A 27,474-nucleotide genomic window follows, 5' to 3' on the forward strand; every position below is an offset into this window, starting at 1 on the left:
TGGTTTTAGAGAGAACCTAGGGGACGTCTGCATGCAAAAAACAACTCAAGTTGTTGCTTTGCATTTTATAGTGGACTTTTATTGACATGCGCATCTAAATTTTCTAGAGATCCTTTGATTTATAGCCATTGTAATATCTTTTAGCATAAATCGGGAAACCAATGCTGTAAAGAGCTAAGGTGACCGGCTGACAGAAACCTAGGATGAAAAACCAGATGTTCCTGATATCAGTCCAGTGCTCTCTCTCTACTCCAGGTTCAGGATTCAGTGCAATATCAAGTGCTTAGGCTAGACTCGGCTTGGATTTCCAACCATGCCAAACACCCATAACAACACAGTCATCTCTCCATATCCTGGGAGATTAGTTCTAGAACTTCCCTGGGATAGCAAAATTCCTTACAAAAAAGTCAAGTTCCTCATATAAAATGGTGTAGTGTTTGTATAGAATAGATGCACAGCCATCTATATTCTTTAAATGATATCTAAATAATTTATAATATGGAGTAAAATGTCAGTACTATATACACAGTTGTTACACTATTCTGAAAATAACAAGAAAAGAATAATATGTATATCCTTAACATAAATAAAATTAAAAAATATTTTTTATCTTGGTAATTTGAGTCTTCAAATGTAGAATCAGAGGGCTGATGATACATATTTTAGGCTTTTGTTTTTATGTCATTAAAGTTTAGACACACACACACACACACACACACACACACACACACGTAAAGCTTGAGCCCGTGTTGAAGATAGGTGAAGCAGTGACTGAGGAGTGAAATAATGTGCCTGCGTTCATTCAGGAAGCTGACATCCAAGCATGGATCTAGTTAATCTTAGTCTCTCAACCCGTCAAAAGCAGATGCATGAAGCACTTCTCAATCACAAATAACTGTGCAATGAGATTAAGGACAGGGTACTTTAAAGACTTTCCAAACTGGGGGCTGGAGAGATGATGGCTCAGCAGTTAAGAGGACTGGTTGCTCTTGCAGAAGACCTGGGTTTGAATCATGTTACTTCCTCTGCTAGTTCCTGAGCATGCTATGACATTTTCTTCTTTACAGTGCAGGTTTGTTCTAGGAATTTGTATTATGTGGATTAGGTTTATTATGTATCCTTCTGAGGGCATGGTGAATTATTCTAAGTGTACTGATGTTTGGGAAATTCCTAGAATTGCACCTGGCCAATAGTTGGTGCTCAATAGCAGTTTGTAGGTGATTTAGTTTTACCAGTAGCATCATCACTCTGTAGTGTACAAGCTGGGCACCTTGGCACTGTCTCAACTCGTAAGTCCTCCATGTACCATTTTAAAAAGAAAACTTCCAACATTAAAAACAAAACTTGCAACATTCTTCAAAGTCTTTCTAGGAATCCCCCTTCCTTAGCTTCACAGCTAAGTGAATTGGGTGGACATATTCCATTCTTCTTACATAGATATTTATGATGCTAACTTTACATAGCTGAATATTTAAAATGATTGATACTTTGATGTCCTAAATGTATATATCATTGGCAAGCTACATGACGATAAGTATATGTTTAAACCCCACCTTTTCTAGTTTACAGTATGTTTATAGCATGTCTAAATGGAAAAACCATGTTGCTTCTACTAGGCATCCATGGGTATCATCTTTGAAATGTGTGTTTCTTCTCAAATATTAGTAAATTCTATCACTGAAAGGTCACAGAATATGTAGATGTTACTCAAGAAAACATAGGACGTAATTAAATAATATAATCATTAACCCCATCAACAACTAAGATTCTTTAATACTATGCTCATGCTTTATCATAAAAACCTCAACGACACACCAATAGCCATGTTTGTGATAATATAAACATGAAAACCACCTAGTCACTCATTTTCTAGAAACCGTGGAATCCTAACACTCCCTTCACTTCCATGGATCAAGCTTGGGGACCTGTGTTCCTCTGTTGTGTCTTCTTTTTCTTCATTTTGAATACCAGATAAAGTTGATTCTTAAGTGTCATAACAGACCTTTGCTGGTTCTCCTTGCTGCCCTACAGTGAGTGAGAAACATGACCGTTGCTCTGTGCAGGACTGCATCTCCTTCCATGAAACATATTCAGGGACCCAATTTGTTATCCCCCACTCTCATTGTCAAAGCTATTGTGGAGTGGATTTTGGGTCATGTTATTAATTTGAACTCTGTGTTTCTGCTTCCTAGAAAAAATGAAGCAAATCAGACAACTCTGGGTATTGTGTCACATTTTAAAGACTCCTTTGTTTGTAGAGAAGTTCTCTTTCCTGTAGAACCTGGTTTATGAAAGTTTGGTTCCTAACCAACAGGAGATTCCCTGTGAAATCTTTTCTTTATACAGATTTCTAGGCTCCATCCTAAACCTCCCAAATTGGAATCGATATTTTTAACCAGATTCTCAGGTGGTTTAACTTATAAGAGCATTACAATTTAAGAAGCTCTGCATTTCTTTTAAGGATGCTCATGAGAAGAATTCCAACCACAGGAGCAGCAGCAGGCTCCTGTTCCCATCCAGCATTTTGACCCCTTCTGTATCTCCACTCTAGCACTTCAAAGCCTGTTTCTGGAGCATGGCGCATTTACGGGACACTGCAACTGAGCCAATAGAGGGCACTCTTTCTTCTAGCCAGTTAGTACCATTAAGTCCTTCTGATAGATCTGGGCTGAGAGCTGGGCTCTCTGGATGGGATGCAGGATGGCGGCACTCACCACTTGTGGTCATTAAGGTTCCCGTGGTGCTTTTTGTGAAAGGAGAGATTGTTAACCTCCGTGTCCTGGCTGACTTCCAATCTGTGTAATTGCATGCAACCTAAGTCAGCTCTGTAGTTTCAATTAGGTAAAGTATTATTCACTTCTTGTACTGAACTGGTGTGTAGTGTGACTGCAGACCGCTAATTAGCTTGTGCTTTTCAGGTGGCTGAGTGATGTACAAAATGCTCCCCTCTGGTTATCTCCTTACCCATCCCCATTCTCCAATGCCCTATAGAACCTCATACCTGTTTTCTTCTGGAATACCATTTCTTGGGTTAAAGTGCTTTGGAATTCCTAGAATGTGACAATAACTATGATGTTAGTTTCTTTCTGTAGCCATCTGCTCTTAGTTTATCACCAGGGTGGGGAACACAGAGAATAAAAGCATATGATGAGGGATGGATAAAACAGGCCTTCTTATGGATGCCTATAGGAAGAAGGGCAAATGAAGTGTAAATTCCCTTCAAAATGAGGAACAAGCTCCTGTGATTGCTAGGGAAGTACAAACTGTTTTAGGGGTCAAGCACTCTAGGAATTGGCTATTTTCAATATGATGTCAAAGGGGGATGAGGTTAGAGAGAACAGAGTATGTACTTTATTTCTCCTTTTTTCCCACTTAGAAAAATTCAGTGAGATATGTGAACTGCCAATAAAATGTCCCACTGACTCTGTGGGGGAATGTCTGGCCCTAACGAGGAAGGAGAGAGAATAGAATTCTTCTCTGATGGCTGAAGGTCAACACTAGGGAAACACTCCTAGCTCTGCAGTGGCAGCTGGGAGAGAAGGTAAAATGGAAGAAGGTGGGTGAACTGGAAGCCAACAGCACAGGCTTGTCTTTTCATCACAGAAAATATGCCTTGGAAAGGGAATTTTTTCTTAGATATAAAATTTTGGCTAAAAAAATTTTTAAATAGAAAGCGTTCATATTTGGGTGAGCTATCATTTTGCATGTCTTTTAACTGTGTGAACAAATTTATTCTACTTGCCCAAGAACAGAGGCACGAATTGTAAAAGTTCCTTCAGGAGAATTTTTTATTTTTTCATATGTCAAACAAATGAAAATCAATGAATGAAATAAACAAGTGAACAAAATTGATAAAGGAAGGATAAAGAGGGATGTGCTATCAAATCCTGAGAAGCAGTAAAGGAAAACATTTAGTTAGAATCAGAATACCAGTATGGCTTGCCTAGCTCCCCAGTGGTTCTCAAGATCAGGGGCTTCCTCAGTCTGAGGGATGGACTGCCTATGAAAGATCAATAAGGTTGCAAATTGCCATTAGAAGAAGAGGTAGGTAGGGTCAGAAAGTTGGGACTGAGAGGGGATTCTGCGATGGGCGCATTCCCAGATAGGCACAGGGAGGTCACTGTCATAGCTGAACAAGCCCCTATACCTAAGACATTTATTGCTTTCTTGGCAAAGGAATCTGAACAAAATTATAGGCCAAAATAATGTTGAGTCAAAGGGACAACATTTTTAACATTTCGACTATTTTTAGTGCTGGGGCTGGCACCTGGGATCTTGCAAACCCTAGAGCAATGCTCAGCTATTGAGCTAAGTCCCCAAACCCTCAAATCCCAATCTAAAATTGGAGTTCACTGTTATGTAGATGATTTCAAAACTCATTCTCCCCAGTGGCTGGACCCCAGCAGCTCTGAACTTCCTTCATCATCCTCAGAGGCTCTCAGTGAAGTTAAGCCCATGATTTTAGTCCCAAAGTGCTTCAAAGACAGTGTGGGTTGCGTCTGCTACCGGCCACAGGCCGATTATTATTTGTGGCTGATATTTCTTCTTATCCGCTGCTGAACTCCAGTCTTTTTCCAGCATAGACCTTACAGTCTTGAGATTTGAAATCTCATAACATAATCTGCACTTTTTTCTTGCATGAAGAAGAAAAAGAAAACCAACGGCATGGAAATTTGCAGCTAGCCCATGCTAACTATTCCTGGATGTCACCCTGCAGCTCTAATTTCTGCTTTCTCCTCTGCATTCTGGGTACTGCTGCCGGACTTGTCAGCACCTTGTCACTGCTTCCTGTTGCGTGGGCTACCATAGGACTCTGTGTTCCTAACAATTATCCACAAAACCCCACAAATCCTTCACAATTAAAAATATATATTAACAGGTAGATAAAGGAAGCTGTTTAAAAATTTTAGTTTCTTGAAGCGGGTGCTGTCTGTAAATGCCTCCAGCCTCCACGAACAGTGGTGTCTCATTTCCAGTACTGGAATATTCTTTTGTTCATGGTTTTGACAAGGACCAAGGACACGGAGGAGCCAATATGATTTAATGAAATAATATACAAATGTCAAGAATACTTTGATGTCTTGTGTACAGATCAGAGTAAATGACTTGAATAGAATGTTTTTCTTTTTTATTTAGGGAACAACCCTGCAGTTCACAGTGAGCTTCACTGATAAGAAGAGGCTAAGACACATATTAAAAGTAACTCATTTTAATGTGGAATTAAAGGGCTGAGGACTTCATTCAGGGTCAAAAGACAGAGTCCTGCAGATGAAGCAGACAGACAAAAAGCAGTGAGGAATTAGGCTAGTCTTGGAATTCTTATGGGCAAAGAGGAGGGAAAAAAAATCAGTAAGAAATGAAAATGAGGGAACTCGATTCTCAGAATTAAAGGTGAACTGAAAGGAATTGGCAGCTGTCTGGACTTGCCAGCCAGGGAGGCCATGGTGTCTGATACACGTGACAGATCCAGAGACAAGGCAGCACTCCCCTGACAACTCTCCGGAAGGGCTTGCCAGGATGCCAGACGCTGCTTCTGGAAGAATATCCTCCGTGGTTGGGCATCTGGGTTCAGAGCTTTCCATTTAAAGAGGAGAAAGGTGGTGGGAAGCCGCAGCCCTGCCACTGCCTTTTCAGAAGAGCTGTTTGTAAGTGTGCAAGGCACACACAGGCATTGGTGAATTTTGACATGGCACTTTTTTTCAAAGAGACAGTATAAGTACAGGGCATTCCTCTGTGCTTTTTAGTTAGGAAGCAACATATTAAAAGGAAGGAGGGAGGAAAAATGGCAAGACCAACATTGTTATGTAAAGCCTTGTATAAATATGAAGGTTTTCTATTACTTAGGATGTATTAGGGGATTTTATTTGAAGGACTGGGATGATACTTGGCATTGGATGAAGGGAATTTGGCTGAAGGGCCAGTGCCTCTATCAGTCTGCCCCTCCTGCTAGTCTCTGTGTTACCCTTCCTTCTCCCCTGGAAACACAATCAAGTATTGGTACTGGCAAGAGAGCACAGTGCAGTCTGGTAGACTGGAAATCAGGTGACTTGAGGTCTGGGTGGTTTTTTTTTTTTTTTTCCTTCCACTTTGAAGTTTGCTGTCTCTGCTCCACCAAGCAGAAGAACCACATTTCCTTTTCCACATAAAAGGAAAGAACAAGCTTTTCTAATCAAGGTGTTTCTTCCCCCCAAGTTTCTTTCTTTTGCTCTTCTATCTTTTTTTTCTTTTCAGTCTACTCCCTCCCCTCCACTGTTTCTCCCCCCTCTCTCTTCCTTACCCATTCTATCCCTTTCTTTCTTTCTTTCTTTCTTTCTTTCTTTCTTTCTTTCTTTCTTTCTTTCTTTCTTTCTTTCTTTCTTTCTGGATACTGGAAGATAGTATGAAATGTTTTGGAACGGAAACATATGATGAATATGGAAGTTGGGGTAGAGCTCATAGGAGACAGGACTGATAAAAAGAAATATGTGAAAGTAAATTGTTATATTCTAAGACCTATTACTAGTTCTGGGTAATAAAAAAATGCACAGGTACTGTCAGTCTTACTAAGTAGTGTTGCAATTGCTCCAAGTCACTGAGGGGGTCTCAGGGTCCCTGCTTAATGCTTCTCCGGCCCCTTAGCTCTTCTTCATGCTGCTTCTTACTCTCAGCATGCAGCTGAGGAGTCAGTTTCTGTTGTACTCAGAACTGTCCCTGCTCTTCTCTTCATTGTAACAGAGATGACAGAGATCAGGTAAGACCAGATACTTGAGAAGAACGTATCTTAAAGTGGACTATTTCCTAATCCTAGTCTGAAATATATCGTTTGTCTAATATTCCAGGCCTAAGAAGTTGATCTTACCTGGATCCACTCACTGACTAACAGACAGTTATCATCTTCTTCAATGAAGTCAGGCATTCCTTTATTCCACAAAATTACTGAATATCTGCAACACAATCAGCCCTGCCCTTGTCTCTGCTCCTAGTACTAGCAAGAACTAAATGACATAGATTCTTGCCCTTTGTAACCAGTTCTTTAATGTCAGACCGATATTTTCAAGGACTATGTCACACAGCAGCATCTTTTTCCTTGCTCAATGTTGTATTTATTTCTTGGACATTGCTGTACATGCTGAAAGATGAAGGTCAGAACAGCAGCTGATAGTGGCTAGAAATCTCTGCAATGCTCTAGTACCATGAGAATTTTCTTCCTTTGATAATTTATTCATTTTAAAGCTTTCATATACATATGTTTTAAGTTGAACATTTTCTAGGCCTCTTTGGTTTAATCACAAAATATAATACCAAAGCTTTTGCCACACTTTCTTTCTGTCAGTATGCTTGCCATTCTCTGAGCGCTTTCCCGATATCATTTCCTCTGACCACTCTTTCAACTGTAGAGGTCTCTATCTATGACTCTGATCCAACTCTTCCCTTGAGGAGTATTCATGACCTTACCCCATTGCCTTCTTTAAATGTATAGCTCCCAGATTTATGTAAACATATATTTTTTATTACTCTACATGATTTATCTCAAACTCCTTAGCAAAACTAGGGTGCTATTGGCAATTTAACTTGTGTACAGTATTCCAGGTTCATAGTCTTTCTAGTTATGACTCACAATTCTCTACTCATTCCAGAGGACTTGCCTCTTTGCTCTTCTACCATGCTGTAGTTCTCCAAGTTGTGCTACATAGTACTGTCTGCCATTTGTATTTGGAAGTTCTGTGTTGCAGGAATCCAAAACTGCTGATCAAAAGTATTTTCAATTGTTTTCATTTTTACTAAACATGTACAGAAGATCCTTCTTGTCATTTTCTCATAAACATTAATATATATCAACTATTTTCATATTATTAAATTGTATTTAGGTATTATAAGTAACTTAGAGATGACTTTAACCTGCTATAGAATGATACCATAGATTATACACAAATGCCATGCCATTTGACATAAGGTTCTCAAACGTCTGCAGATTTTGGTATCCATAGAATGTGTGTGGTGGGGATATGTCTTGGGACCAATTCCCTTTGGACATCATGTGACAAATGGCTTCTGTGTGCTAATAGCAGGCATGTTGGCTGCCAAAATAATACACTTAAAGCTAGCCTGTGTCATGTACTCTGGAGGAGTTCTTTGGTTTCTGGGTTAAATCTTTGCTCTTTCTTGGTGTTTCCTGCCTCTAGCCTTTAGTTTGGTGTCTCTAACATTTTTCTTCTGCAAGGAATTAGGTAGTAAGTACACTAAGTGTTGTTCATCAAGGGACTATTCAATTCTTGCCAGTGTAACATGCAAGCATTCCTAGGCTTTATATAAACAAACAGGTGTGTGTTCCAATAAAACTTTATTGAGGAAAACAGGAAGCAGGCTACTTGTGGTCTAATTACTAGAGTTTGTCAACTTCTGATTTTGTGTAGACCTGGAATATAGCAGGTACTCATTTAAAACTTTATAAAGGAGGTAGAAGGTAGGAATTTAAAACTAATGAACAAGCAATCATGAATTTAAAGTATTTTGAACATTAATAAAAGGAATATTAAAGGCATTACAATTTTTCTCTATGTTGTAAGTTACTAAGCACTGAGGTTGGGAATAGAGCCTATGCCTTCCAGTCCCAGTTCCAAATTCCTAGTTCTTTCCACTAGTAAAAGGCTAAGAGCCATGGTGGAGAAGGATGGGCAATCTAAAATATTGTACCTCTTAGGAGACAAATATCCCCATGTGGTAGACTCTGACCAACCATACAGAAGACAGTGGTACATGGGACAGTAGGCATTTAAAATTTACTTTGTTTTACACCATTCATTCAAATGTGAAATCTAAAGATCTATAGTAACTGTTTCACTCCTGTCTTAAATGCTTATCTACCAAAGCCTTCTAAAACAAGGATACACTATGGGAAGGATCACTGAACCTTCATCCTCAGCTCAGAAACCTTATAAACCCTGTGCCAAGATGTCTCCTACATAGATGACATTTTAATGATTACTGTGAGGAGTTGGGAACAATGCTTCACCCGTGAAATCAGAGTAATTATTTTTTTTAACTACGAGGCCAACTTCTGCCACAGGAGTCCAGTTGAGGCATTTCAGGCCCTTAATGAGTACATTAGCTTTTCAAAGTGATGAGGGTGCCATTTCACACACAATCAAAAGCATGAGTGAGCTTATTTCAAACAACTTGCAACCTTTGTCCCTTGGGGGATGGTGAGGAGAAAAGAAAAAGAAAAAGAAAGGGAGAGGGTGAAAAAGAAAATAACAATTTGCACACATCTCTCATTTTTCCAGTAAAAATACCCATAGCCTGCAAGTCTTTGGATATCAGGTGTTGTGGTTGGGTGGAAGACCAAGTGTACAGAAAAGGAGTGCAGTGCCAGAAGACAGCACAGAAAAACACACCCTGCTCCAAAGCACACCAGACCTGAGCAGCCGGAGGCCTGGACAGGCAGAAACAAGCCTCACCAGCAGTGCTCAGGAGGACTAGCGAGACGTGGGGTGGGGGAGAACCTGGCCTTCGAAGTCCATGTTTAAATGTATCTAGCCTGTACCCCATATCAGAAATGCCATAGTGTCTTTGTGAAGACAGGGTGGATGTGACCTTTCCTCACCACTGCTTCTTTGTGCAACCCTTCCATTTCTAGGCCATCATCATTTAAGTTACCTCAGATGTGCTTTTCAGAATGTTTTATTTAATATCCATGAAGACCACAGAGAAGCTTTAAATATCAGTTTACTCTCACAAAATAGCCACAGCTCAACAGTTTCTCCTTTCAACAGGCGTTCAATTGGCATGCTTCCATGAGATTTGCCTATTCACCCATATCGCTTTTTCACCTTGGAATTCTGTGAACAGCTGGGCGATTTTCTTAGAGTCAGTGCAAAAGGGAAGGTTTTAACTCTCTTTTTATTATACAATGTGCAAGAAAGCTGATTTACACCAAAATTAAGCTTCAAATATATTTTCCCAAACTTTTTTCAGAAATGTGGGAATGACAGTGATAGTATTAATTAATTAATCAATTAATTAATTAATGATTTATTTATTGACTTTCTTGGAGATTGAACCCAGGGCCTTGTGAATGGGCCTCCAGCACTATATGTTTTTGTTCAAACCTAAACATTTCTAAGAGATGTGTTTCATTTTCCCTGAATAATTTGTACACGTGAGAATAACATGCTCTTTTGTGTTCTCCCTTAAAAGTCTGAGATTGTTTTCGCTCCCTAAGTGTAAGCCACGAAGTAAATCTGGCTATTTCAATTCTTCTCATGGAAACAGTTTGGGGTTTATTTTCTCTAATTACTATGCATCATTTTATCTTGGAAATAAACATGTGGGGAAAGACTTCAGCACTAGCTACAATACCTTACTAATGGTTATCAAGAAGAGGAACTTTAGCATCCTTCCTCAAAAGGGCAGTGAGAGGCCTGCTGGGTACTATGAGCCAGGGTTCCAGGAGTGTTTTCAGTGGTAACTGAGGCAGAAGATAATATCCCGTCACCTTTAAAATATTCTACTTATGAGGCTTGTGCAGACAAGGCAGGAGAACTGTCGTTAGGAAGCTGCTGTTAAAAGGGGAGGGTTAAGAAGATCAGTCTACTCTGTTCTCCTCACCTGCTCTGTCGAACAGGAGAGTAGGTGATGATGTCAGCCACTCACCAGGGGAAAAGGTAAAAAGGGCTGGAACTAAGGACAGGGTACAAGATGCCAGACAGACAGATAGGGAGCCACTGACAGAACAGGGATTGGACTTGTCAAACATGGAAAAATAGTCTTAGTTGGAACTCTGAAAACTGGATGAGTCAAGATTCTAAGGAATCTCAAGTTTTGAAAAACATTTCAGAGGTGGGGTAAGTAATTTTCTAGAAGTCCCAGAAATTGGACAATAATTACACTCTACACCACCTCAGTAATTACTCTTATATTTATTTTCTAAAAATTTTCCATATTTTCCCTATGATAAAAATATTACATTTGGATGTATAACGTTTTTAAAATACTTATGTGGTTGGTAGGTGCTCTGCAAGATCTGTGAAAACATTATACATTTAACCACACAGGAATAAATGCTACTAAGTTCTCCATTTCACAGATGAGAAGATGGAAGCTTAGTGCTGACTTGGCTGCGGTTATGCTTCCCATAGTGGTAGAGCCAAGATCCATATTCAGGTCTGTTTGACTCCAAAGACTGTTTCTTTCTTCCCATAACCCCAATATCTCTTTGTATACTGTTCTTACAGAGAAGAAACACACATATACACACACATACACACACACACACACACACACACACACGTACACACATCTAATTCAATGCCTCAAAGAAAGAAAAAAATTAACATTTCATCAAATATTTTTATAGGCTTTTCTATATGCACAACTTTTTAAAACTTATTTAAAATTATGCTCTGAGTAAGCAAAATATTTTATCTGTGATTTCATTCAACCAAATATAAGCATTTTCTCAATCAAGAAAAAAGCCATGAACATGTTTCATGAAGTCAATATGATGTGATTCTAACCCATCTCTTCTCACTGACTTCTTCCTCCATTCTGTTTCTACTGGTGCAACAGTGTTATCATAAATAGTTTAATCTGTGTGAACCTTTCCCTTTCCCATCTGAAGTACTTGATGCAGAATAGAGAGGGTGGTCAGATCACTGATTCTAAACATAGGAACAGTCCTCATTCTTGAGTTATTTGAATTATTACTTTCCCAATATGCTTGGAGGTCTGTCCCACAAGCAGCAGATAGCAGCCAACATAGGAAATAGAAAGCTAAAATTTGACTAATTTTCTACAATCCTATCTTCTTTCTGTGTCTGCTCTTGCAAAATAGAAGAAAGAACACCTTCCTAAACAATGTCTCCTCCTGCTTTTAAACTTGTTGCCTGGGAGATAATTTTCACTATTGCTCAGCATTGCAGTCTTGTATGTTTCTCTATGGATAGCTGAATACAGATATGAAAGTAGTAAAAATCATGTGGACTTTTCATTTGAATATCTCAGGATTTGGACCAATTCTTTCCCTCCAATTTCCATCACTCCAATCTAACTACAACTGTGATAGGGCCTCCTGGATTTCTTCCCTCCTTTTATCTCAGTCACCTTACATTCAATTGTTAGATAACTCATACACAAAGTGCACATCATGTAATCGTTTGGGGCATGAAATGTTAATGATTCATTTGTTCTTACCTCTTTTAATCAGCCTTTGGCCTCCAACTAATACCCATCAATAAGTAAGACATTTTTCTTCATCTTTTACCTACTATCTTCATCTTAATTTTTCTTTCATAACTTTCTAGAAGATTAGGCATTAAAAATGCATTTATGGCATATTTTATAGAGCCAGAACTTGCCTCTTAGATGATGATTCAGAAGGTATCACAGGACTATCCAGGTCCAAGCACTATGATGTCAATTCACGAAAGTGACCACTAATAAAGATTTTTGGCTGGTAGTATTTTCACATGATTGTTCATTCTGAATTTCTTATCGAAGCCGTGATAGTAGGAACAAAGAACTTGATCTTGGGTTCAATTAAGAATGAAGCCTTTGGATCCTAACCATATACACCTTGTAGTCATTAAACATATTATGCTGAATATAATCACGACTCCAAAGATGTTGGTCTTTATGATTAAGATTTCCCTCCATCTTCTAGTCCAGCTGTGCTGTGGTAAGCTTTCCTAGTTGGCAACTACACTGCTTTGAGAGCAGTGTTTAACTTGCAGTTCTGAAAACTGTAGTTTTGCTCTGTTGACTGTAGAGTACTAAGGTCAAGTGCAATTTTGGCACATCATTAGTTACCTCACCCCATCCAAACAAACAAACAAACACACACACACATATCATACACATGGCATATATGCAACAAATTGGAATAAACACTACATGTAAGTGTTGATGGTAGATTTTATGAGGAACTACTAAATGCATCAAGAATAAGGAAAACATTCTAATGCTTCTTTCAAACATGAGTATATTTAAATTTTAGTTAGAAATCTTCTTATTCATGCTTTGATGACATGATACAATTGGTCGTTTGTCAAAAACTTAGCAAAAGATGCTTACCAAGATATAATGGAGCACACACACTTATGCATAATTAAACTCAGTTTACAAATTGGTGTAGGGTGGAATATGGTCACATCACCAAAGAAAGGTTGGTGGACTGGTAAATTACACAGCTTGCCATATCTATTATGATAAATCTTAAAATGTGAAAGTATGAGGTAATACAATAATCTGATTTTAAATCATAGTTTAACATACCAATTTCCATCTTTAATTAACTAAACAAAAGATCTAACAAAGTTGAGAAATTCATTTAGATATAAGATACATGATCAAACTGGAAATGTTAGTATAGGGATTGCCTACGTAGGTAGGCACTGAGAATCTTGAACTTTGGAAGGCTCTTAACTACATAGATTCTCCTCTGTATGTTTCTGAAGGAAGGGTTAGCCAATTCTTAATTTCTTTGTTTTATAGCTGTTTTTTCCAGTTGTAAAAACAGAAGAACAATTGAGACTAAGTAATGGACACGTCTCAAAAACTCTTTAAGACTAAATATATCTTAGCGTTAAAGAGCATAATTTTCCATTTGTTTTATGACTTTGTCCAGTTAGAATTACTGTGATAAGAACTCCAGTTTTTACTTGTAACTTGAAACCCCTTTTAGGGTGTGTAAGAATCCTCAGACCCCCCCCCCACAAAAAAGCACATTTCAGGAATGCTTAGCTTTGTACCAGCCATTTTATGTGTATTATCTCATTTAATTCTTACAACCACAAGATATGGTTGATGTTATTTAATCCAGTTTTAGGTATCTAAGATCATAACACAATTAATATATAGAACAAGGATTGGACTCTAGGTCTTTCTGTCTTTTGTTCTATTTCTTTAAGAGCCAAGATCTTCTCCCTTTATACAATGCTTAGCTTTGTACCAGCCATTTTATGTGTATTATCTCATTTAATTCTTACAACCACAAGATATGGTTGATGTTATTTAATCCAGTTTTAGGTATCTAAGATCATAACACAATTAATATATAGAACAAGGATTGGACTCTAGGTCTTTCTGTCTTTTGTTCTATTTCTTTAAGAGCCAAGATCTTCTCCCTTTATACCCTACTCCAGAGGATGTTCAGAAACAAAGCGTCCCCTGTGGGAGTAAAACCAGAGAACTAATATGGCAGGAAAGTATAATTTGTTCTCTAATGCCATGACTAGTTCAGCAAGTTACAGACTAACCAACCCACGGGACACTATACTATCATTAAGATGAGTAAGACCAGCCTGCTTGATGAAATAGAAGGCAGTCTATGAGTTGCAGATAGTTGCAGAACAGTATGTGCTGGGTGATGTATACAGCCCCAGAAGCAACCACATACGTTTGCATGTGCTTAAGAACAGGTCTGGAAGGATACATCAAAGAACGTTAGTTACTTTTACTCAGCAGGCTCAGAACAACTGGTAGGCAAATTTCACTTTTTAATGTATATTCACCATTGTTTCTTATATTTTTATGCAGGTGCATGTATTACATTCACAGTAAAAATCATGGATTAGTTGAATAATTTTCAGGAATTGCTCATCTTAATGAATGGATGACTAACATGATTAGGTAGATTTAATCTCACAAAAATAAAACTGCGGTTACAATTCACTCTTCTGTGCATAGTGCACTAATTCTATGCATATAGAGTGAATGCTAAAACCTCATCACATGTATTGTGCCTTATCTGAAGGTGTTAACAGAAGGCAATAACAGTTATTCCAGGCTTAACATGGCCAAAATAGAGCTTTCCAACCTGCTCTTCCTGTTCCTTCCCCAGGTTTACCCATCTGTGCATGTGACACTATCATTTCTCAACTTGCCCAAGCAGAAATCCAAAGTGGCACACGTGGTTTCTCCTTTCCCTTCCCAACTGTATCCCAAACAACAGCAACCCCAACCTTGTGACTCCAAGATATCTCCACTTATTTCTCTCTAAGGACTTCATTCAAATCATTACTATTTCCTGGCCGGACTATTATAGTTTCTAGCTTGTTAATGGCTATTTCTGCTTTCATGTTTGTAGTCTTTACTCAGCAGCCAGAACACTCTTACACTCTCCCAATTTAGCCTCTTCAGTGGCCTATCCTTGTATCTAGCATGGAATTCAGGTCTTTCACAGCCCATAACAGTCTGTGATATGGCCTCATTTCCCACCACCGTACTCCTTGCACACTAGATGCTAACCTATCTAACCTGCTTTGTGCTTTTCAAGTGCATCAAGCTCTTTGGGGCCTCCATGTATTTGAAGTGCCCTCTTTCTTCCTGGAATACTCTCTTCTAGCTGATTACATGGATAGCACCTTATCATTCTGAGTTCACATGTTAAAGAGCAAAATAAATTTCAGAGAATTTAAGTAACTTAATTTTGGTCATAGCATTTGGTACATGGCAGGGCTGTATTTTAACTCAGGTCTGAATCATTTCATGATTATTCTGTGATATTAGATAGCAAAGTCAACATGGCCCACCTTGGGCCCTAGCAATGGTTCTGACAGCTAATCACCAAGCATCTTCAAGTTAAAAAATCCAGGAAAAATTAATTCCTTCAGAAGTTTCCTGTTTAGGTTCTCTTTCCTATTTCAGTTACATTTCCAGGCTCTGTGGGAAGAATGAGGCCAGCTAGAAGGAAAGATTTGAGACAGACACATTGGGGAACCTTTGTCTTAGAGATACAAATTAAATGCTCCCCATTTACTCACAAACACAACTTACTTAGTTAGATGTCCAAAGAGGATTTTCATGGTGTCATGATTTGGTGGAGGGAGTTTTTGTACCAGAGACCTTATAGTTTCAATTCTTGCACTGTTATCTTGTTTTTCTGAAAAGAGAAATTCAAAGGGAGATTAGGAGAGAATGAGACTTTATAGGTATATAGGAGGATTTCTTAGGAGAATTTTAGACTAACACCCACCAGCAAAAAGTACTAATCATCAGTTCTCCACGTACTTGTATAGTTTCCTTATTTGGACTCTAAATTAGATTATAATCATATGATAGTAGCAATGGTGTGCCTTTGATGCAATCTTCCTTTTAAGATTAGATATTGGATTGCTTCCTTATTTTCTTAGTTACAAGGTGGGATGAGGTGAATAATGTCTTCCAAAGATGTCTATGTTATAATCCTTGGCAAAAGAGTCTTTGAAGATGTGATCAAGTTAGGAATTGACATGGGGGAACTTTGTGGATTATCCTTCTCAGCCCAGTTTAATCTCAAAGGTCCTTATCAGAGAGAGGCAGGAGGATATGAGACAGAAAGAAGGTGATGTGACAGTGAGAACAGAGGGGAAGGACTGCTTGATGAGGGAGGAGCTGTGGAATGAAGAAAGCCACCATAGCCAGCAAAGCCAAGGAAACAGAGCCTGCAGAAGAAACAGATCTGCCATGTCTCTGGTTCTGCTCAGTGAAATGTTAGAGGATTTCTAACCTCCAAGACTGTGACATAATAAATTCATGTTCTTGAAACCACAGGTTGGTGTTATTGTTATAGCAGCAGTAGGAAACTAATAGACAAAGACATATAATGTGATTTGATTAAATATTCTACAGATGTTACAAACATTCTACTTTGGTTTTATGGAAAATATTTTTGAAAGAGCAAAAGAATTTTTAAAATCATTTCTATGCTGAATTTTCATACTAGTACTTTTTTGTTATAAGATAGGAGACTTAAAATTTTTTCCAAAAAAGTATAATATGGGGCTGGAGAGATGGCTCATCAGTTAAAAGCACTTGCAGAGGACCTGGGTTCGATTCCCAGTATCCACATGGTGGCTAACGGTTGTCCCTAATTCCAGTTCCAGGAGAATCTGACACTCTCTTCTGACCTCTGTGGGCATTGCATGGCACTGGTAACTTAAATACATGCAGGTAATACACTCATACACATAAAAATTAAAAAAAAACAACTTCCAAAGAAGTATAACAGCAGGTAACATTCTTAAAATAAGTTTTTCAAAACCGGGTATCCCCTAGATTGTTTTACTCATTCTGTTCCTGTCAGAGAGAGGGTGACACATTAAAAAAATGTAGTTACTTTGGACAATCATATTTTTACCCAGGACCTTCCCATCTAGAGAACAGATATTTATTGAACTTAAGCACTTTCTGCACACTGAGCTAGGTATCTTTCTCCCCAGTATTTTCTCTTTCGTTTCTAGCAGACAGCTCCTTGTGATTCCAGAGAGATCATTGCTGGAAGTGTTGGTGTATAAGAAAGCAATACATGAGATGGACACCAACCTCATATCCATTTTCTTCTCCTTTAGCAAGATCATTCCACTGTGAACAGGGCAGTAGCATGCCCAGTTAAGGGGTTCACTTTCCAGTTTCCTTGGCAGCTGGGTTAGCAGTGTGACCAAGTCTGGTCAATGAGAGTCAAAGTATAACACTTTCAGAGTGGGAACTCAGAAAGCCTATGTGCAGAACTCATTTGATTTTTGTTTCTTTGTCCTTTTCATTTCTTACTTCTTAGAATGTAAATGGAAGACTGTGCTGGTGATGACTTTGAGAAGCAAGGCTGTTAAAAATGGAACATGCTGGAAAGAGAGCCTCTGAGTCCATTGAGCACTTGTGTCTAGGTTTCTTGGACATAGGAAAACAAGCCCTTGGGTACCAATGTCTTTGCAGGTGGGTGGATACTAAGGCCAAATAGTTTCTAATAAGATATACTTTCAAAAGCCTAATTCATAATCTCCTATTAATAGATATATAAATTTGATGGGTTAAGAGTTAGTTTAGAAACTGACAGTTTTTGAAAAAATAAGGAATTATAAGAAAATGTCCTACTGAAGATAATGTTTGGCTAAAGTGGGGTGAAGGCAGTCTTCCTAGTAATACTCTGCTTGGAAGCTTTTCTCTTCCCTCTTAAAACCACAAAGGTCTATAAATAATGCACCCACGGTCAAAGCTTTCAAAATTGTAGTTATTCTTAGAAAAATTCCAACATAATACGGCTTGGACCACTGCATATAAAGAAACAAAGGTGGAAAAGAAAGAGAAAAAGAGAGCAGCATCATAACCTAAACTAGTAGGAATCTTGTGCTAGGTGGCCCTTCTGTCACTCAATGATGCTAGGAAATTGGTACTTCACTGGGCCATTTGGGGCCTATGATATGCCATAAATTAAATAAAGAAAGAGGAGAGTGAAACTGGTCTAGCCTTTCAGTTTCCTCCATTAAACAGTGAATTTTCCTATGAAGAAAAATGGCTTCTATACTGGTAAATAATGGGTAAAATGAACAAAATATTAATTAGTGAATGAATGAAAGACATGAACATACATTGGAATAGGTGGGCCTTCGTTTAAATCCTGCAATAACTTTTTATTAGCTATGTGGTCATGCACATATTTCTTACTCTCTTTGGATAACATTTTAAAGAGTAGCTTAATGGAATAAACTATAGCATTCAATATACTTTGCACAAACACCAATGAATGCTATAAATACTATAAATGCTCACCTCCAGCCAACACATTTTTGAGACCATTTTGGATCTAGTTCACTTTCTAACATATAGCATACTCTCTGGTTGCAGTGAACATTCAAAATGTAGCTACCAATTTTTTTTAAAGATTAATTTTATTTCAAAATTATGAGTATATGTGTGTGTCTGTGTGTGAGTATCCATATGTTTGAGTGCAAATGCCCAGGGAATCCAGCAGAGAGTGCAGATCCCCTGGAGCTAGAATTACAGGAGGCTGTGAGCTACCTGTCCTGGGTGCTGGGAATTGAACTTGGGTCTTCTCCAATGTCCTTAACCCTCAAGCCATCTCTCTAGCTCTGGTTACTAATTCTTGACCTGAGGTGGTATCAGTTGATGAATATACAATTGCTATCCTAGCTAGGCATTAGATCACACTAAATATTTTGTGATGGTCTAAGAAATTGATGACCTAATTGGAGAGCAGTTATATATAGGGAGGTGTGTAAAATATATGGTTTCTGTCTATAAGAAACCTTTTGAAGAATACTTTACAAAATATTTTTCCTTATTTTTTTACTTCCTCACAAACTTGAGGAATAGGATTATTGGATAGTCACATGAATATTTGTGGCTAAATTACACTGAAATTCTGGAGGGAAAAAAGCACACTGGATTAGAAAAGACTGAAATATGAAAGAGGATTAATGATTTTTCTGAAAACATATTCAGAATAAAATCATTTGAAAGGGCTTTACAAAAGCAATGTTTTCTCATTTAAATCAGTACCACATAGCATATCCTTCTGTAGCATGTAAAAATCAAGAAATAACACAAATAGTCTAAGTGGGGAAACATCTAAAAATACAATTAGAGGGGCTGGAGAAATGGTTCAGCAGTTAAGAACACTGGTTGTTCTTGCAGAAGACCCAGGGTCAAATCCCAGCATCCACATGGCAGCTAACAACTGTCTGTAACTCCAGTAGCAGGGGATCTGACAGCCTCTTCTGACCTCTGCGGGCATTGCATGAAACAGGTGCACTTACCTATATGCAGGTAATACACACATACACATAAAATAAAAAAAAACTTAGTCTGGGCGTGGTGATGCATGCCTTTAATCCCAGCACTTGGGAGGCAGAGGCTGGTGGACCTCTGTGCTCAAGGCCAACCTGGTCTACATAGTGAGTCCCAGGCCAGCTGGGGATGCAGGGAGACCCTGTCTCAAAAAGACAAAAAAAAAAAAAAATGCAATTAGATACATTAAAATCAAAACGACACCTTTTCTGATTTGGTTTATTGATGTGTCATACTAAGATTTGGATCAGCATATACAATACAGGAGTAGTAAATGAGCTAAGACTTGTACACAGCTTACTCAAGATGTGCCAACTGTCTTCAACGGATTCAATGAGCATGTGAAATACAAAGTTTTCTATTAATATTTCCCTTTAGCATATGGTTTCTCATCTTTGTCACATACTGAAAGTTTGAGGAGACTATGAAGTATCACTGAATTTTGCTTCTTTCCGCTAGGACAGGGGAGAATAAAAGAACTTTTTCTGCATGGAGAGTTAGAGCATCTCTTAGGTATAGTGTACACTAAGAAGTTCAAAATCTTTCCAGAAATAACAAGCTCCATATTTTCTATTTTACTTGCATTTACTTCTACCATCATTCTAGCGTCATTGATTTTTATATCTACTCTATGTCCTATAATTATATTTTAGTCTCTCATATTCAAATAGTGTTTCCAGTCTCTAAACTGGGAACACATAACTGCATACAAGACTTTTCTGCATTCATTTTCACTGTCCAACAGTGATTCTAAGCCATTTTCTGCTAGCTCCTTTCTTTCCAGCCACCATCTCAAACACTAACGAACTCACTATTGTAAATCAGCTTCTTCAAAAACAATTCTCTACTGCTTGGAGAAGTGACATCTCTTCCATGATGTGCAATAGACTTTAGTGTTATGATAAGAATCTGGCTTTATACTCCTCCAATTAATGGTTCTTAGGACATATTTTTCAAAAAATGGTTTATGATACTTATATTTGCATTTATCTGCATGAAGTGTTGCTACTAAAACAAAGACATTTACAACCAAATGCTTTATAGAAAGGAGATAAGATGAAGTTATATGATGCTGGAAAGAATCTGGCCTAGTGAAAAACCTTAGGCCGGATGACCTCCAGACACTTTCCTGGCCTTATCATCTGTGGTCTTATTTTCCTTAGGTTATTTATAGCTGCATATTAAATCACATTTCAAAATAAATTCTGTTGTGTTATAGAGGTCCAGAGAAAGAAAAGACTAGATTCTATCAGTCCAATGCATATGAAGTTTTATTCATCTGTTTTGTTTATAATTCTTAAAGCACAATTGCATCCCTTTGTGTTAAGGAGGTCACAGCATCACAGCTGTTCTTTGAAAAGATTCTCTGGAGTGTCTAACCATCTTGTCTGAAAGCAAGGTAGTCCCTGCACGTCAGATGATATTTGGAAGAGGGCAGTGTTTTAGTCTTTGTTAAATTAAGCTCTTAGTACTGTGGTCATTTCAGAATTTAGTTAAAGTCTGCCCTTGCTTATAGGAATGATTTTGTTCAGGGAACATTTCTTTTGTATCAGAAGATCCTATATCTGGGTACAATCTTTTAGAACATGTTTTTAAATGACAATTTTAGTTGGGGGTGTCATAATATCTGATGTTTCACAATTGCTTATTCAATATTTTTAAATAACATACATCTACTTTGGGAAAAGATACTCCTGAGAGAAATTCAAACGTTACAAATGGATGCACACAGACTTCAAACTCATTTTGTAAATTGAGGAGATAGACACAACTAGGTTAGATTTTTTTTCTCTGTTATATGATTATGAGTAAGTTGCTTAAATTCTGGAAGCTTTTAATTCTTTACTTAAAAACAACAGAATTTTATAGCTCAGAATTTTTGTAGAATTAAATGTTTTAACACAAATTCACATAGAGTAGGTATTCATAAAGTTCTCTTTACTTAAAACTTTTTAGATTCTTCTCTTGCATGCGTCCAAATTATTTTTTGTAATCTTCTCTTTAACAGCTCCAACACATGAAAGCCCACAGTTCAGGGTTGTTTCCAGAAATTTTGTAAAGCCATACATTTTACTCTTTTTATTATATTATTTTTATTTTTTCATAAATTTTATTCTTTTGTATTCTTTCTTTAAAAGAAACATAAGTCACAGAATCTGATAGCTTTGTAAATGCATGAAATATCAGAGGCTGGTGGAAAGAAAGAGCTGGAGGAAGGGGTGGAGTGTTACCTGGAAGTGTCCTCTCACCACTATGCCAGGAAGCTATGGTCACACCTCCTTCCCACACTCATCAAGGAGTTGAGGGCGGAGTCAGTTACCCCTTCCACCCAATCAGTGGAACTTAGCTACATGTAGGGGAGGAACTAAGGATGTGCATAAGCTGAGAATGCCATGAGGTACCTCTCTTGCCATTTCGTGCAGCTGTTGGGCAGAGGATCTATATTTGAGTGTGGACTTTCCAGCACAGCTGTTAATTGGGGACACCACTCTTCTGTAAATAAACCCCCACCCTATGCTCTGTTAGCGAGCCCAATAAACTCGTTAGGATTTTCAAAAAGAAAGAAAAAGAACAGAGCTGGAAACCTTCATTATTCTACCAAAGTTGACCCCATGTTGGCAAATCCTTTGGTCTCTTATCAAAGTGGATTTGTTTAAAATCCCCAAGTAGATAGATTATCATAAATAGAAGTATCAGATATTAAATAAGAGATTGCCATGGCCTTGAAACTAATCTGAAGGTGGCAGCTTTTACCTTTGTGAATTCTGGGTTCCTCACACATCCTCTAAAACCCAGGAAAACAATACTTTATAGTTAGTTCATAGGAAGCCACATTCTCAATGTATGTAGATACCTGGCAGGTTTAACCTTAAATATTGATAAGCTATGTGAGAGCAGTTTAACTTGAGGATAAAGGTCTAGTAACTGAGAGAAAGATCCATCAGAAACTACATCCAGGTAGTTTAAGCAGGACTGTTTCCATTCTTAAGTGGGGACCTCCTGTTAAGTGGATCTGGTTTCATTACTTCCACAAATCACTCCAGATTTCCCTGTAGTCATGATTTCACCTTTTGGGAAATGTCAATGCTTTGCCCATTTCTTGAATAAACAATAGTTTTTAAGGAAGAATTTTAAAAATAAGAACAATTCTCCATACTTAATACATGTTAATATTAAGACTATTCTGGCTAATTCTTTGCCATAAGTTCATGAGTTCCATAAGCAAGGAAAGCTTCTGCTCACCGACTACTTTAAAGCCATTTCTAGAGGCCATTTCTGATCCTGACACAGGAGGAAGCAGTTATCTAGAGCTATCTCAAGCCAAACTTGCCAAGTGTTTGCAGACATTGAGAATTTTTTTTTCCTTTTACTTATATATAGAGCACAACATTTCTTGTCTCCAGAGGGTGCTAGGGGAAGCACAGAACCTTGCCACATTGTAAGCCCCTGTGCTATTAGGATTATTGTTAATGATCATCTTAAGAACAATCTTTATATTTTTGCCCCTCCATTCCTGTTCTCTAGCAATAAAAAGCCAGAAATTATTCAGTAAATTTGTCTTTTAAATAATTTATAGTAGATTTAACACATATGTTGAAGAAAGCAATACTTAGTAAGGTGAGTGTCGCAGCCTGTGGCTGATATAAAGATGGTCTGTATCTTTCTCTTTGTGATCCAGAGAGACAGACAAAACACAAATATGTCATAACAGATGTTTAAACGTAAGACACGTTACAGTATGGGTACCAATGAACTTCATCTCTTTCTTCTTATAGATGGGATTTTGTAAGATAATTGTTAGTCAAAAAGCTTTTGAGATATAAGCACATTATGCCAAAAATTTCAAAATAACACAGAATTTTACAAATCAATAAGTTTAAAATTCCATTTAATACATTTTCAAAGTCTTCGAGATTATTATGACTAACGGCTTTGTGCATTCTTAAATACATCCAGGGGAAGTAAAAATATCATCTTTTCTTTTTTCTATAACTGTATTTATGTTATTCTAGAGACTTCTGGTGCATTGGTCTTACTCACATGGGGAGGAAGTTTGTGAACGCATTCAATTTTAGGTTCTAGGTAACTGAGTAATTTCTTTGATACAATCAATTTTAGGATGAGTACATTCTCTAAACTCATCACTGTGTGTGTGTCTGTGTGTGCACGCATCCATATGTTTAATGCATTTGTTGGTGTGTGTAAGCCAGAGGACAACATCTAGTATTGTTCTTAAAGTGATGTCTAGCATGTTTCTGAGACAAGGTTTTGGAGCTTGTTAAGTAGACTTGGACAGTTGCCAGGAAACCTCAGGGAGCCACTTGTCCCCACCTCCCTGGCACTGGCATTAGGAGCATGCACCAAAATGCCTGGCTTTTCTTCTCGAATTCTGAGTGTCGAACTCAGGTCCTCTCACTTTACTGACTAAGGTATCTCCCAAGCCCTAAAACTGGCTTTTAAAACAACTTTCTCTCAGTAATGGCCTATGTCTGAATTGAATAGTAAAGCAATGTCTGACACTCCATCAACAATTTCACAGGCAGAGCAGAATCTTACTCTCCTCCTAGAATTTATCTTCAATGTAAGTTGGAAGTGTCATGGTGGCCAAGCATATTTCTGTAACTTACATATGACACTAAGTCATCTTTAGGTGATAGTCTATGCTGAGAAAATCCAGATCACTAGTTTATTTCTTTGAAATTCAGTTCTGTGAAAATTTTCTTTAAACCATATTTATTCATATATATCTGGTTTTATCTTTAAAAAAAATCTTACCATTTTGAGTCATTCAAAATCTTTTGCATCATAAATGAGTAATACAGTTCAAATACTTAAGTATAATGTTTATATTAAGCATTATCTATGTACATTTTCATGAGTAGAAATTCTACTTTTCAGGGTTTGAATTTTTCACACAAGTGCCTAATGCTCTGATTCTTTATATTGGTAGGCAAATTAAGTCTATAGGGGATTTAAAAATCTCACTTGAAAACAAGTAGGATCTATGTGACCATTTAGTAAAAAAGTGTAAGCTAAGAAATACTTTTCAAAAAAGAAAAAGAAAAAGAAAGAAAAAAATACTTTTACCTGTTGTTGGGGTTAAAGATAACTTTTAGAAAAGGTATATTAAATTTTATCCAGAACCATTTATGTTAAACAAAAGGCCTCTGAGGAGGAGATAATGGCTAGTGGGGTAGCCTGTTTTGCCAGTTTATTTGACATGTTCACACAGTGACATTGAAATGAGGGAACAGTTTTGAATTAAACAAACAGCACAACCTTTTAGGAAATGGATTATAAAATAATTTTATGATTCAGCTTTTTTCCCCCCTTCAAATTGCAAGACTATTGTGAAAGAAGAAAAACAGGCAACACGTGGTAACTTTAGTCAGCATTTCTGAACTGGGAATGATAAACTCCTCTGCCTGGCTCTGGTATTTATCAGGACTGAGATATTATTACCACATAGAGTCGCAGCATGGTTACTGTTATCATCGGAAAAAAAGAGCCAGCTAATCTTAATGGTTTGTAAAGCCGTTACCTGCACTGGTCTGACATTTATCATGATCATTTTACCACATGGGTCCTACATAGCAAAGGTCTTTTATCTGGAAGGGACATCACTATGAATTATTATTTGCAGCTAGGTAGAAAATTGTATGTTGTAGATACCTTTTCTCATTATAAATCACATAGTCACATCCCACCATTTCCCCTAGAAAGCTGCTGAGCCCAGACTTTTGGCCACAGCTCGCTTTACTCTCCTCTCTCTTTTTATAGTTTCTTGAAAATATGAGCCATTTTTTTCATCATAATTCTTAATATAAGTTTTGAAGAACGACATGTATAGTGACAAAAAAATGTAGATGCGCAATGTAGTTAAAGGAGTTTCCTGTTCTGACAAAACTATACAGTGCTTGAGGTACATGGTACTTTAATGTGACAGGTCGTAAAATGTCTACTTATTGCAAATTACTCTTCTCTCTTCTGACTTGGTGGTCAGATTTTCTCTGTTCTTGATCTTGTCAATAAAATCTTAACCAGTGGATCAAACAAAATTTCATATGCTTGATCTGGAATGATCAAAATACTTGTGACATTTCTTGTCCCAAATCTTTTGCTTTTAGATTCTCCTAAGGTGTAAAATAGTTTAATTTTGTCAGACTGGGACTTTTAAAAGACTCTGTTTTAGTAGGTTACAATGCATTTGAAGATTCCTCTAAGAATTTTGTTCAAAATAGATGCTTAAATTTCATCTCTAAACTACCAGTGTCCTAATGACATTCATGAGCACATGGTGTGGAAGAAATTAGACATAAAAGATCTGATGCTTTAGAACCACAGGACCAAACCAGTAAAGTAAAATGCATTAATTTAACAATGGAAAACTTCAATGAGAAACCTAAGTTGTTTACCATGGGGAAAAACAAACAAATCCTCTCTTTTAAAAAGATTGAAGCAACTAATCTTCTGAAAGAGATATTTAAATATTTTCTTCCTTCTCAAATGTTCCATTAGGAATAAACAAGTCAGAATTTCTCCACTTTTATAATGAAGAAAGAGGAGAATTCTTTGCCATTTTTGCATTTAGTAAGAAATATGCAAGAGGAATGTGACAATTTAGGCAAATCAAGATTGTTTCAAATGGATTACAAGTGGGACTTGGTGGGATATTTTGTACTAGCATGTGAAGCAGGCAGTAAATTTGAAAGGAGGATTTTCTCAATGGTCTAGTTCTGATGTGTTTTCCCATTTCTTTGTGTGTTTAAAGGAGGTTTGGATGTGGTGTTTAATATTGCTATGATTCCTTTGCAAATGAGTTCTGGAGAAATATTCACTCATGAAGGAAAGCTGCTGTGTTGCACCACTGATAGCAGCTGGGGGATCCAATGAAGTACCCAGATTCCCGAGTCTGGATCCAGCAAAAATAATCACCTCTCATCCCCCCAAAATCTTCTAGCATTTTAAATGTTCATAAGCAATGATAGTAGAGCGCTTGCCCTTTGAAGAAACTTAATATGTTTCCTGTTCCTTAAAGTTAAAACAGTTACTGAATATGAGCTGATAGGTTGTGGAAATGGGCATTACTTGCCTACCTTATTACATTGGTTCCATAATACATTTTTCTATTATTACAGATTTCCTCTAAAGGAATCGATTTCTGTCTCAGAGACCAGGGATGAGATGGGGTGGAGGAATAGTAGCCACTGTGAAGATAACCTGTCCTTCTATGCGCATAAGGAGATGCCCACAATTTGGTTCATTCTTCTAAAATTCTATTTTAAAATGGTGGCCTAATGCTGCAATGTGTGCTTTGTCACCAAATGAAAGACTATGCTGATTTAGGACAAACTAGCAAGCAACCAACACTCTCCTTCATTCTTTTTATTCCAGGATGCACTTTTGTTTGGATTTACCACCATCCTGCCGTTATTGTCCCCTCCCCCCCAACTGTAACCTGGGAATGTTTACAATAATTAGTGAGGAGCTTTGCTGCTTGAATTTTTCCTCTTTTCTGGGAAGCTGAGTGAATTGTTGAGTGCTAATGAAAGTCGGAGACTTCTAGCAGTGGCTGAGCCAGGCACGCTCGGCAGACTGTGAGCTTCCCACTGTGCGGCAGTGCACGCGTCCTGCTGTTATGTTTACCATAGTTTTAATGTCTGTGAAAAAATTCCTGATGCAACCAAATTATGCTGTGCCCTTTTGTTTATATAACCCTACCCTCTCTGCCCACGATCTACCCCCATTTTAACAGATTTTAGTTGTGGTCGCCCCTGCTTGTGACAGAAAGCTCCTCAACTTTTTGGACATCTTAGCACTTCAGTTCTTACCGTGAGAGCACAGCTGCTTTGCAGCATGGTTTGCAAAACCTATGCAAAAGTTCTGAGAGAAACACACACACACACACACACACACACACACACACACACACAC

The 27,474-nt window shown here is 37.7% G+C and overlaps 1 protein-coding gene across 1 annotated transcript in view; it reads right to left on the reverse strand.

Annotated features, from left to right (window-relative positions):
• Window positions 1-15,749: 15,749 nt before the first annotated feature.
• Arhgap15 (Rho GTPase activating protein 15) overlaps window positions 15,750-27,474 on the reverse strand; it is a 612,017-nt gene continuing 600,292 nt past the window's right edge. Inside the window, exon 13 of the mRNA XM_008825192.2 lies at window positions 15,750-15,859. Coding sequence (XP_008823414.1) covers window positions 15,750-15,859 — 110 coding nt within the window. The remainder of the gene's footprint in view (window positions 15,860-27,474) is intronic.

Source organism: Nannospalax galili, unplaced genomic scaffold (genome assembly GCF_000622305.1).
Source record: "Nannospalax galili isolate Female #2095 unplaced genomic scaffold, S.galili_v1.0 scaffold87, whole genome shotgun sequence".
NCBI lineage: Eukaryota > Metazoa > Chordata > Mammalia > Rodentia > Spalacidae > Nannospalax > Nannospalax galili.